Genomic DNA, 13,654 nt, shown 5'->3' on the forward strand with positions numbered 1-13,654 from the left:
CATTATAGCCTAATTGTAATATTAATGCACACCTCCATCCCAAAGCTACCTGCCTCCAAGTTACGACAACCTCTCGCTGGGCATGAGCTCTATACATTTCTTTGACTGTATCTTTGAAAGTGAAGTGAGAGGATTTTACACCAATCAGTAGCAAATATATACATGACTAGAGTCATTCAAGCTTCACCTAAATGTAAAGAAATAGTATAAAATAAGCCAAGAATGGATAAAAAGTTAGTGAAGGCTCCATCACAACTGCTGGGATCAGTCAACGGGCTGAACCTGTCTTCTCCCCCACAGGAATGCCTGTTGGGTTAGAAATGCACTCTGCCTGCTGAATATTTTTACTGGGGACTACAGCTTGTCTGTATATTGCTTTAAGTAAGTTTTTGCAGTCAAATACTATCACTGACAGATACCATTACCAACAATCCCTGAACCTTAACCTGTCACAATTTTATATTTATAAAGAGTATGGTTCCATAAAATTCCAAAGTGTGACTCCTTCATGGATGCTAGAGTTTGCCAGCAGCAGGTAACATACTCAAGCAGGAAGTCCTACTGAGGGGTCATAAAGTGGGAAGACCTGCTGAGGGGTCCCCCTTATGTTCTTGGCCTATTTCCCTGAATGTCAGTCAAACTTCCCTGCAATCCAGCAGGACTGCTCAATGAAGGGTCTCTGTAACAGGACGCTGACAGACTGGTCAGGCACAAGGGTCTTAGCTTTCCTAGGGCATTGACAGACAAATACTGAGCATCAAGAAAATCTTCACTTTTCATGTGACAGTTCTCTAACCACAAGGCTGTGATTCCTTGCAGAAGCTCTAAGACTGCAGACATGCACATGCCAGTGGGGCCTGGAGCAGAGCCTGCCTAGAAAACTGTTGGTAGCTACTCTAAACATGATCACTCACTCTTTCACACTCCAATGACAGTACTTTCTAAATCTCCCTTACTAAATCTTCCCTTCAGTGAAAGCCCAGACACTTTGTTCAGAATACTACTGTGGTGGGTGGACCCTGGGTGCCCACCAGGACCTCTCTATCAATCACTTCCCTCCTCAGCTGGATAAAATATAAAAAAGCTCATGAGCTGAGATAAGGACAGGGAGACATCAGAGGGGAAAAAAGGGAGAAATTAATTGATTTTATTACCCGTCAAAATCAGAGTAGGGTAATGAGAAGTAAAACTAATCTTTAAAACACCTTTCCCCCATCCCTTCCTCCTTCCCAGGATTAACTTTATTCCCCATTCTCTCCCTTCTCCCCACCAGTAGTGCAAGAAGATGAGAACAGAAATTACAGTCAGTTCATGCCACTGCTTCCCCCTCAGGAAGAGGAGTCCTTGTGCTGCTGCAGCATGAGATCCCTTCTACAGGAGACGGTTCTCCATTAATTTCTCCAGTATGGGTCCTTCTCATGGGCTGTGGTTCTTCACAAGCTGCTCCAGTGTGAGGTACCTTCTCTGGGGTCAGTCCTTCAGGAACTGCTCTAAAGTGGGTCCCCTGTGAGGTCACAAGTCCTACCAGGAAACCTGCTCTTCTCTCCACAGGCCCACAGGTCGTGCTCCAACATGGGGCTCTTCCACAGGCTGCAGGTAAATTTGTGCTTCCCTCCTGCAGACTTCCATGTGCTCCAGGAGGACAATTTGCTTCACTATGACCTGCATCATAGGCTGCAGGAAAATCTCAGCTCCTGGAACACCTCCTCCCTCTCCTTCTTAGCTGACTTCGGTGTCTGCAGAGCTGTTTCTCTCACATATTCTCAGTCCTCACTTCTCTGGCTGCAATTGCTTCTGCCCAATAACTTTTCCTTCTTAAATATGTTATCCCAGACATGTACTACCATGACTGAAGGTCTCAGGCTTGGCCAGCGGCATCCTGGGGCCGGCTGGCATTGTCTCTGCCAGACATGGGGAAAGCTTCCAGCAGCTTCTCAAAGAAGCCATTCCTGTAGCCTCCCTGCTACCAAAACCTTGCCATGCAAACCAATACACATATGAACATCACAGAAGCCTAAATATAAGCAAGAATAATTCCAATCTAAAGTTTTGTAACAGGTCTGCACATTCTTCCTCCTGCACAGGAAAAACATGCCAACTATGGCATAGGCACTCTGTTGAACATTTCCTGCATTCTTCTTTCCTTCTGGTTCTCTTTCCAGATTCAAATGAGCTTCTGATCATGACCTTATCTAATGAACAGTGAACAAGACACAGTTTGCTGAGCTTCTATCCATGCTGCATCACTCTTCCCATCATGTATAAAATCAGAGTCATTTGTGGCAGCAGTGATCTAGAGTATCAGCTTCACTTCAGCATTCAGATCAACAGCACAATTCACAAGTCACCTTGGTGAGTTGTTTCTTTTGATTAGATTGTATCCTCAAGAACAAGAAGAAAGAGCAATAAAGGATGTGTGAGGCAATAATATTAGGATCATCTTCAAATACTTCATTTATAGAGTCACAGAATGGTTTGGGTAGGAAGGGACTTCAAAGATCATCTTGCTTCAGACCTGTGCCATGGGGCTAGATCAGGTTACTCCAAGCCTTGTTCAGTGTGGCCTTGAACATTCCCAGCGACTCAGTTGTATGAGAGGAGAATAAATAGGACCATGAGTTTTATATAAAAGATTTGATCTCTCAAGTAATTCTTCTACTTTGGGAAACTGAGTAGCATATTTTCTCTGGTTACAGAAGCTGCTCCAAACTGTTGACTTGTTTGCTAGGGTTCTTTGATCACAGAAAGCTCAAACAGCTGCAGCTGAGGACAGATTTGTCACTGCCAGACTGGTTTTTCTTTCAGTTCTTGTGATCTTATGACTAAAGCTGCTTCTGTAGAGACTACCAAATCCAAGCACATGTGGTATGGACAACCATGCTGGTGTTTATGAGCCAATACCATGACAAGAACAGTGCAAGTTACATTCTTCTGTTAGTTCCCTACACTAATAATGGCTTGAAACTCTTCTATGTCAGAATATTTCCTCCACAATCCACCACCCAGTTCTGCTAGCGCTCTTCACAAACTTGGCGTTACTTTTAGACCATTTCAAACTGATAATCTGGGACACAGAATAAAAAGGAAATTTGTGTCCTGAAATTTGGCCTTTAAATTTTACAAAGACAAATCAAATACTGCCACCCAGATTCAGGTTTTCTGAACCTGCCTTGCATTTATGTGGCTAAGCTTCAGTATTTGTACAGGAACATGCACTCAAATACACAAATATAGCAGCGTCTTTCCGTTCCTATTTCCATGTTCATGTTTATGGAAATTTTGCTTTGAAAAATGCTGTCTCTCCTTCCTTGTGACGCCCTTCTGTCTATTGGCACAGCATTTTCTCCCATCTTGTTTTATACACTATGCCGACGGTTGTTTATCATGGCCACAATGTGTGACAGGTCCAAACTTTTCATCATAACCTCCATGAACTCCTCATCTTTCCTTGCTCCCTCCACAAATTCATCCAGAGAAAGTTCACCTGTGTCAGACACAAATAAAGGGCATCAGAATCCACATCTGACAGGAAAAGGAGTAGAGTAATCTAACTTTAGAGACCGCTTACTATATAGGCACTGTTCTAAGGCACTGTCCTAAAGACCTCAGAGAGTCTTCTTAAGCTTTTATGAAACATCCACAGTATCCAGACAACACCTGCTTCCTTTTTTTCCCCATACAAGGGAAGAGGTACATAAGAAAGAACAACAGAAGTGGGTAGTTAAGGAGTGGGATCATAGCATCCTTTTTGGCTCAACCTGTTGTAATACTAACCTGCCCTATACTTGCTGGTTTTCAAGGATAAAGGAACTGACAGAAGGAGGCTGTGGCAGACAGAAACAATTCTTTATGTCTTAGGCCAAAAAGCCCTTGTACAGGGAAGCAGCTCAGCAGAATTATTCTGGAATAACAAAAGAGCCTGTCAGAAAGTAATGAGCACTTGAAGTAGCAAGGAAAGAGATACCTCTCGGGGACATACAGGGACCACAGTGACACTTGACCAACTTTTGACTGAGCACTTCATGTTCTTGCTGTACTGCCTACAGCAGACCCAGTGAAGAAACTCTGAACTTCAACATTAAATTGCAGTTCTTCCTTTCCATACTGAAGTACTTAGGAGTAGCTGGGGCCATTTGATAATATTTCCCACTTCTAACTGGCATGAGCTACACAGCAACATACAAAAAGGAAAACAAAAGACCACTCCAAAACACCACTACCAAATTCATGTGGACAGAACAAAGCTGAAGCCAGTACAGGGAACAAATCCTGTCACACTGATTATGTATAATGCCAGAAAAAAAATCCTTTTTGGTCCATGGAGAACACATTACTGTCTGAGAATGCAAATAGAAATAAAATATGAAGTGAAGAGGCCTAAAGTTCAAGCAAGAAAGGAAAAAATTGGATGTTACTCTGTAGAAGAGACTGAGCTGGATGACAAAGATGGGAGGAACCTTACCGTCGCCATTCACATCAATCCTGTTGAAGACTCGGTTGGTGAACTCTTCTGCACTAGTTTCATGGTCACCACCATTAATAGCTCGAATAGCCTAAAATAAAAGAGCATGAGTAAGCAGCTGCCTGAGGACTCCCAGACTGATTCCACATGTCAGCATTGATTCAGAATAAGACAGTGATGCCTGGTACCTTCCTCACACAAATGAACCAGTACCACAGGAAAACAAAGCACAAATCATCAGGCCTTATAGATGGCACTGAAGGGTGCAAAGGTAGCGTGGCTCTGGAGCACAGAATGAGCAGCAAAACCCAGAGGATTGACCTAATTCTGCTTAGGTACAGTTTAGGTGCTGCAGAAATGGCAGAATCCGAATCCACCCAATTGATCCACTTTGTCCCACTTTGTGACCCTATGGTACACCAAGCCTCAGAAACACTACCAAACACCTTCCGCACTTGACATTATGAAATTCCTTTGTTATATGCTGTGGAAATTGATTTCTATTCTTACTTTCACAATTTCTATTTATATACTCCTTCCTGTGTGTCTGGCTTCTCCCTAAAGCTCACTGGAAATTCATTTTCATCTTGATAAACTTTGAGCCTTATCCACTTCTGTTTGCAACAATTCTTCTTATTCATAACCACATAGTGCAGGATTCTCTGTTCTTTCAATGTTAATTATTTCATTTGTTTAAGGATGTCCATGCAATATGTGATTTCAAAGCCTTTATACTGATTCTAAGACTATTCATTTTCTAGTTTTTACCCTTTGATATTTGGTCATTTTATTAGCTCTTTTTCAAATGCTATTTTACTGAAACTTATATAATCTCAGCAATTTCCTAAGGTTACCAAAAAAGACACTGAACTACACCCAAAAAAGACAAAGGACAATACATTTCTTGTCACCAGTTGTTGCCCACAGGACTTGTTTCTCAAGAGCTCTGTGTTAACTATTGCTATCGGTTGCTTCGCTGTAATGTATGAGTATTTCTATTTAAAGCTACTAGTAGGAGGCTGTACTTTACTACAGGTGTTGGTCAGGTCTCTTTGATACCCAGTTCTAAAATTCTTATCCAGATGAGAATGCATTATTAGCATCTTATTAGTGCCTTATCAAATCAATTTTATGACATTTCATATTCAGAAATGTTATTTATTTAGGGTCACTGAATCTTTCCTGCATCTTGGTAATTTCCCATTATCTGCAAAGTAATCTGGATTTGCAGCACAATTAATTCTGAGATATCTATAGTGACCTTTATGCCTGTAATCCCAACCCCATCCACAGCAGCTATTTGCATACAATCCTTTCATTTCTCAATCCTTTTTCTTCAGGCTATTTGCCAGAGTCAGAAATGTTTTATTATGTTGATATTTAGGAGCTGATTCTAAAATGCAAACTGGGAGTAAATCTCCAGGTTCTCATGTGGAAAAGGACATATGAAGGACACATTGCAGAAATAGCAACTGACAGTCACAGGGTCTGAAACCTTGGAAAGTGCAATTTAGGTCGCAGGCAGCTAAAACAATTTTATGGTTATATGCTGTTATGGTTATATGGTTATATACAATTTTATGCTGTAACATAAGCTGTGGTGGTAAATAAAGAGTCTGTCAAGTCTGCTTATTGCATTATATGGTGGTGGGGAATTCTGCTTAGAGAAGGAATGCTTTTAAAGGTCTCAGCCATGATCATCCATATGGGAAACAGCAAAGATCTTACTTGTGAGATTTGTCTTTAAGGAAAGAGGCAAGAACACAGACCCCTGGAGATTCACCTTGATGATGTTGAGCAGTTCATGTCGATCAATGCAGCCATTGCCATCTACATCATAGAGCTTGAAATACCACCGCAATTTCTGCTCCATCTTCCCTCGGAGAACGAGGCTGAGGGCAGCCACGTATTCCATGAAATCAATATATCCATCCTGTTGGAAAAAAAACCCCAAATTGTGACAGGAGTAAACTGAAGGAGTTAATGCACTGGAGTTGTTTCACCATATTGCTCTTTAGATTCACAGCTGAAAGAGAAAAGCCAACAAGTGGCACAGGGACTTTGACTTAGGAAAAATCTTTAGTGCACAGACACATTTCTGTAGCCACTAAATACCTGGGTTCCTAAAGTTATGATCTAGTACAGAGAGGCTCCCCTCTGCTCACCACCTGCAGTGAGGGAACCTGTCACTCCTCGTTGTCAGCATGAACAAAGCCACCTCTGTACCCCAAAGATGACTACCTTTGGCCTGCTGGGAGAGAACATTGAGCCCATCCCATGGGCTGCAGGTTTTCTGTACTAGTCTGCTCTGCCTTTGTGAGAAACTGTGCTATTCCACTAAGCCATAGATCTCTTCTCCATTCTGTGGAAAATAATGTGACTGGGAATATTTTGTAAAATACATAAAGTGTGATTTGATCACTGAAAAAAATGTTCAGTATTTAGGTTTTTAATATTTTATTTCTTGACTCTACAAAGAAAGTCAAAAAGCTCATTTCTTCTGCAAGAAAAATGCCAGTTAGTATAAGTTCATCGGCCCTAGATTTAAAGCTAACTAAAATTTGAAGCTGTTAAAAACAAACTACAAAGAAAACACATATCTAGATCAAAGATTCTGAATAACTATAATTCTTCAAAAAATAACGGAGCAAAAAAAATGAAACTTTCAATTATTAAGGTATTTAATCAAAGTCAGATGCCTTTCTGAAATGGATGCAAATAAACATATGTAAAAGGTGAATATAGGTGAATTAGCAGAGCACTGCTGTTTTGCAGTAAGGATTACCACATTTAAAATATTCATTCAGGGTGGGAAGAAGGGTTGACAGGCTGAGTGAGTTATGGCTGGTCAGCCTGGAGAACAGAAGGTTCCAGGGAGACTTTGGTGCCCCTTCCAGTACTTAAAGGGGGCTTAGAAAAAGGCTGGAGGGGTACCTTGGACAAGAGCGTGTAGTGATAGGACACAAGAAAAATGGCTTTAAGCTGAAGGTGGGCAGATTTAGAGTAGGTGTTAGGAAGGAATTCCTGGCTGTGAGGGTGGGCAGGCCTGGCACAGGGTGCCCAGAGCAGCTGGGGCTGCCCCTGGATCCCTGGCAGTGCTCAAGGCCAGGCTGGACAGGGCTTGGAGCAACCTGGAATAGTGGAAGGTGTCCCTGCCCATGGGAAGTGGTAGAATGAGGTGACCTTTAAGGTCCCTTCCAACCCAAACCATTCTATAATGCTATGATTGCAATTTATAAAAGAAGAATATTGAAAATTTATCCTATTTGTTATTATCAAAGTTTTCAAAATCTGAAGATCCAGAGGGCAGACAATTCCATCCATCATGTCTGTATTACGACAGGGTGGATTTTCCTCTGGGTGCTCTTGTTCCTTGCCCTTGTTCATAAAAAGATCTTAGATTAAGTGACTAACTGTTAAAAGACTAAGATTAACTGATGTAGGTCCACCGCCACTAGTTGCCACACTTAATTCCTCCTGAGATCATTATCACTTTATTTAGATGATAGCTTTTCTAACCAAATTTGAATTTGAGAACCTTCTTATAACATTGTTTACTGCATAACACAGGGCTCACAGGAGAACTCTGGAATGCACAACATCCTTGAATAAATTTTAGATTCCTTGAACATCCCAAGAAGGGAGAGAGGTGAAGTGAAAGAAAGACTTGTGCAAAAGCTGTAAAGGTTTTGCTTTACCTTATGAAACTGCTTCTCATCACTATTATCATGCTGGGCACAGAGAACTTTGGGATGAGAAAAGATGTTCTTTGAGGTCTGCAGTTATTTCCAGTCATTACATCCACCACAAGACCTCAGCTACCCTAATAGAGCCTGTCTGCTGCTCTGCTTAAGAATTTTATAATATTCCTAAGCATTCCTTAACTCCTTATGCTGCCTCACATGTCCAAAATAACATTCTTTGTTGGTCCCTAAGCTTTCCTTCTTCAAGACTAACTCTGTGATTTCCCACCTGGTTGTCATGCCTCTGTGACTGGATCCTCCTTGACTCTGTTTCAGAACCTTGAAGAAGAGAGTAAAGCTGAATTTTCTCAGGATGCTATAAACCCAGATTTCTTTGTCATTAAGAATACAGGCCTGCAAGCATAGGCTGAAATACATATGGATAAAAAGCAGGCAAAAGTGAGGGCCATTGCATGCTTAAAGGAATTATGGGGGCTACTGTTTTCTACCAGCACAGTGTTTCTCACCCATCACAGTGAGAAACACTGCCTACCCCCTCATTCTAGCTTCATGCTGCACCTACCAGCACCAGGGACAGCCACGGACATTGTCTGCCCATGCAGTGTTAATTTCAGCTGCCAAATACCTGGAAATTACTCCTCTGTGAATGCTATAATGATTTCTGTTGTGTCTGATTCCTGTGATCTCCACAATCTAATACAGCTATATTTTTGAATAATAAGAACATGTAAGAAGAATGATGAAATTAGCATTTTGCTACTTAAAGAAGGCCAAGTCAAATAACTGGCAATAAGGATTTTTTAAAATTCAAAGATGAACTTGCATGAGATAGATAATCAGGTGTACCTATGTTTATGTCATCTATGTTATTACCTGTACACATTCACTTGCTCCTTACATTTAGCTACTTTACATAAGCATCCCTTGGCAGCTTTCCCCACCAGTGTTTGCAAGAGAATATTTATGTTCTTTATGTTTGCAAGAGAAAGACAAAGACTCTGAAAGTGCAGGAGTTGGATCACTTCTAAGTAGCACAAGACAGTTAATTCCTTGACAGAGAACTCACCTTGTTCATATCAAACGTGCGGAACATCTGCTCGATGTACTTATTGGCCTCTGGATCCAGCCCTCGAAGCCCAAAGAACTGCTTAAATTCATGCTCCGTCAGCTGTCCAGAAGGACACTCCGTCATGAATTTCTTGTACCAGTGGTGGATCTCGACAGCCTGTAGATCATCCACTGTGGAGCCGCTGTTGTTTCCCATATGTGTCTGTGGTCTGAAGGATGATGCTACAGGAATGATGCTCTTCCTCCTGTGGCTCTCACAGCACTGCCCGTTTGCTCCTGTCCATGTTCAACACCAATGTCAGTTACGTGAGGGATCTAACTTTCTGCAGGCCAATTATAGATGTTAATCTTCTTAGAGGCTGATCTACAAACCAGAAAGTTTCAGTGATACAAACAGTCTTCTTAGAATGGAAAGGAGATGCAAGATAATCTAGCAAATCACTGCTATTTTAGGAGCTAAAGCAGAAAGGGTGAGAAGGTTAATCAGACACTGGCATTGGGAGCTATATTAGTTTGGTAGACTACCCTATTTTTAACCTTGATATAATTATACGTGAAGATAAAAGGAAATGCCCACAAGATGTGGGCTGTGAGGTTAAGTAAAGATCTGCTCCTCTAAGTGGATTTGAGAGTCTGTTTTCTCAAATAGACACGTTGAATAACGGAGTGTGTAGGACCAGAAAGTGTTACAGAAGTGGCCCAGTACAAGAGTGAGGTTATGTGGGAAAAAGCTCACCTCCATGCACACAAAGGAGCACAGAGGAACAATGCAGGGGACCCAAATAATCCCCTGGCTTGGCAAACCCAAGAACCATCACGGAAGTGCAGTCAACCCATGAAAGGCTCAGCTGCACAAAGGGGAAGCAGCAGAGAGACAACCACAGGCTGGGGAACACAAATTACCCAGTAAGAGAAATAAAGGCCCTGTCCCAGCTCCTTCTAAATCTGTTGCAGGGGAGCCACCAGTGCCTTGGGCCTAGAGGTGGCACCCATCATGATGAGTCAGTAGGAGAGACTGCAGAGGATTCTACAACCTGTGTACTGCCTAGGGACATGGAAAACACTGTGAGGTCCAGGGCAAGAGCATATGGGGACAAGACTCACAACAGGATGTTTAGCAGGGGAAAAGAAGGTGGAGAAAGGGATGGGTCTAAGTGGTATGGGAATGAACAAACATGAGAAAATGGAGGCAAGGGGAACAGAAGGGGCTGGCTGCATGTAGAATGGTGCTAATCAGTATGAATGTGTATCCATGCCTTGGTCCTGGTCATCACAGTCTTTCTTGTCTTCTAACACTTCTACCTCTTTTTTTTTTCTTTTTTTTTTCTTTTTTTTTTCTTTTTTCTGGCTACAGAGAGCTGTGCTCTGGGCATATGTATGCATGGGGATTTAGGTGCCCACAACTGGATTGAGTGAGACAATGTCAGTCTATGATCACTAGTAAATATCAAGCCAGACTAGCCAGCAAATAGGCCAAGTAGTTTGTGAAACAGGTGTGTGTGCCTCTGTTAGTGAGACCACTGGAGTAGCTGACTATTGGACTGAGGGCATAGGGTTGAGGGTGACCCAACTGTCTGTGTTTCTCTGCATCCTGAGCACCCAGTGTACATGTCTATTTGCATGCTGCCGTGTGCAATGGAATCTGTACTGGTGGCTGTGGCAGGGCTGTGCACCTTGCAGGCTCTGGCATGTCCAGGTGCTAGCAGCTGGGGAGACCAGGCATCGAGAGGCAGCTGCTGGGTAGGCTGGATGTCTAAGCCCACACACTCTCTGTGCTTCCCACTGATGGACCTTCACAGAATCACAGGGTAGTTTTGGTTGAAGAGTCCTTAAAAATCATCTAATTACAGCCCTCACCATGGGCAGAAAGACCTTCCCCTAAAGCAGGTAACTGGAAGCTAGGCTCCCTTGCTGGCTGTGCTACTTTTGATGGAGCTCAGGCTGCAGTCGGCTGGGAGTGCACATTGCTGGCCCATATCCAGCTTTTCATTCCCCAAGACCCCCAAGTCCTTCTCCACAGGACTGCTCCCAATTCACCCATCACCCAACCCGTACCTGTGTTGAGGATTGCACCTGGCCTTGTGGAACTTCATGAGGCTGGCATGGGCCCTTCTCTCTAGCCAGTCCAGATTTTTCTGTATGCCCTAGCCCTTCCCTATAGAGTATCAGTCACACCACTTAACATACACATTTAAAGCCAAAACTTACTTTTAGTATAATAGAAATTTTGACAGTCTGATCTGGGAGTCATAATAAATCTACATCTAATTACAGAAAAGCAAAAAAAAAATGTAGGTCAAGTACTTATATACAAGAAAAAAGCTGCGCTAGTAGCAATAATCCAATTAAAATTGCAACACACACAGTTTGTTTCTGTGCTTTCTCTGATGTAATGCTTACCTGCCTGCTGCTCCTCTGGATATTAAGATCAGATGTTTGCAGAGGAGGAAGGGAGAGTCATGGGAAGTTGTCAGCATGAGTCCTTGACTGGGAGGAATGTGATGTTCTTGTGAATGGTTTCCTCATCCTCTCTTCTTTTTTCTTTTTTTTTCACCTTTCTTCTCTTTCCTTCCACTTAGACTCACAAAGGTATGTGTCAGAATTGCAAATATCTCATTCTACCTAGAATAACTGCTTGCTATTACTACCAATATAAGCCCATGGTTGTACCACACAAAGATAGATAAGTAAAATAAATTAGCCATAGATACCTGAAGAAATTGCTCTCACAGCTAAAGTGAACAAAGTGAATAAAGCTGCAGGCAGGTCATGAAAAATTCAGAGCACACCTGGCAAGCCTTGGTCCCAAGGCCTTGTGAAGCAGGGACAGAGCCCGTGGCCATACCAGGACACTGGCACACTACTGGTGCCATCAGAAATAGGAATACAGTGTGTCTGTGTGCACAGTAAGGGTGGCCAGGAAGCAAGGACACTGTGCTGCTCAGGCCCCCTGAAATCTTGCCCTACATTTGGCTGGGGGTAACCTCTGGTACCAGTACAGACCAGGGAGGGAATGGATCAAGAGCTCTGAGAAGGAAAACAAGACTGGACAGGGTCTGACAGCGTGCACATCCAGTGTGCACGGGCAGCAGGTGAGGGGAAGAATTCTGTCCCTCTTGCCCCACGCAGGTGCAACCCCACTTGCAGAGCTTTCTCCAGTCCTGGAACCCTCAGACAGATTTGGAGCTGCTGAAGCAGGTGCAGAGGAGGCCACAGAGTTGCTCCAAGGGCTGGAGCCTCTCTGCTCTGGGGACGGGCTGGGAGAGCTGGGGTGTTCAGCCTGGAGAACAGAAGGCTCCGGAGAGACGTCACTGCAGCCTCTCAGCATGTGAAAATGTTTTTATGTCAAGAGCTGTAGTATCAGAGCAGGGGACAACAGTGCCCATTTGCACGAGCGCAGGCTCGGATCGGACATCTCCGGGAGCTCTCAGGGCCGGGTTGAACGGGGCTTGGAGCAGCCCGGGCTGCTGGGAGGGGCCTATAGCAGGGGTGGGGCTGGATCGTCCTTACCGGGACAAACCACCGGGGAACGAGCGGCAGCGCCCGCGCGGCCCCGCCCTCCGAGGCCCCGCCCTCCGAGGCCCCGCCCTCCGAGGCCCCGCCCTCCGAGGCCCCGCCCTCCGAGGCCCCGCCCTCCGAGGCCCCGCCCCAATGCGGCCCCGCCTCCACGCGGCCCTGGCCCCGCCCCCATCGCCCGCCGGCCAGTGTGAGCCTCCGTCTCACCAGCGTTTCGGTCCGGCACGAAACGCCGCAGCTGATTGGTCGCTGCCTTGCTATTGGGCGGGAACCCACAGCGGCCTCGGGATTGGTCACTTTGTGCCATGTTGCAGGACAACCGTGGCGCCGAGGCAGCTGCTCCGTCGCGGTTGCCTGGCCGTCACGTCTATCTTTCAACCGCCGCAGCTGATTGGTTCCCCCGCGCCGGGGGCGGGGCCCCGCCGGAGGCGGAAGCGGCGGCGGCGCGTTCCGGTGCTGAGGTGGCGCGGCGGAGCGGTTCGGCGGCGGCGGGGCCGGTGGTGGCCCCTCGGCGGCTCACAGCCGCCCCTCGGCGCTGACCCCCCCCCGCCCCGTGCTGCAGGTCAGTGCCTCCCCCCGCCCTAGGTGCTCTCCGCCCGCCCCGTGCGGACCGCGGACTCTGCCGCCCAGCTCTCGGCGGCAGTCGCTGGTCGGGCTCCTTTCGTGGCCATGCGGGGCCGGAGCGGGTTTGCAGCTCCCCGGGGGCCGGGCCGTAAGGGGCAGTGGGCCGGGGCAGGCCTCTGCTCTCGCTCTGGGCTTTGCGTCCCGGCCCAGCCCCCCACGCCGCTGGGACGCTGCCGGCGGTGTCCCCGGGTACCGGAGCGCAGCCCGACAGGGGGAGGTTGGCACTCCGCGGGGCCCGCCGGAGGCATGCGATCCGGTAAGTCTGCGGGGCTGCTGGGGC

At 45.4% G+C, this 13,654-nt stretch overlaps 1 protein-coding gene across 1 annotated transcript; it reads right to left on the reverse strand.

Moving 5' to 3' along the window:
* Nucleotides 1-3,241: 3,241 nt before the first annotated feature.
* Nucleotides 3,242-10,513, reverse strand: LOC137473527 (guanylyl cyclase-activating protein 1-like). Its single transcript, XM_068189274.1, has 4 exons — nucleotides 9,233-10,513; nucleotides 6,246-6,395; nucleotides 4,463-4,553; nucleotides 3,242-3,484 (listed from the first exon to the last, which is right to left on the reverse strand). Exons 1-4 carry the CDS (start codon nucleotides 9,428-9,430, stop codon nucleotides 3,357-3,359), a joined length of 567 nt encoding a protein of 188 aa, XP_068045375.1. The 5' UTR covers nucleotides 9,431-10,513; the 3' UTR covers nucleotides 3,242-3,356.
* Nucleotides 10,514-13,654: the final 3,141 nt, after the last annotated feature.

The sequence above is a fragment of the Anomalospiza imberbis genome, chromosome 5 (genome assembly GCF_031753505.1).
Source record: "Anomalospiza imberbis isolate Cuckoo-Finch-1a 21T00152 chromosome 5, ASM3175350v1, whole genome shotgun sequence".
Taxonomy (NCBI): Eukaryota; Metazoa; Chordata; class Aves; order Passeriformes; family Viduidae; genus Anomalospiza; species Anomalospiza imberbis.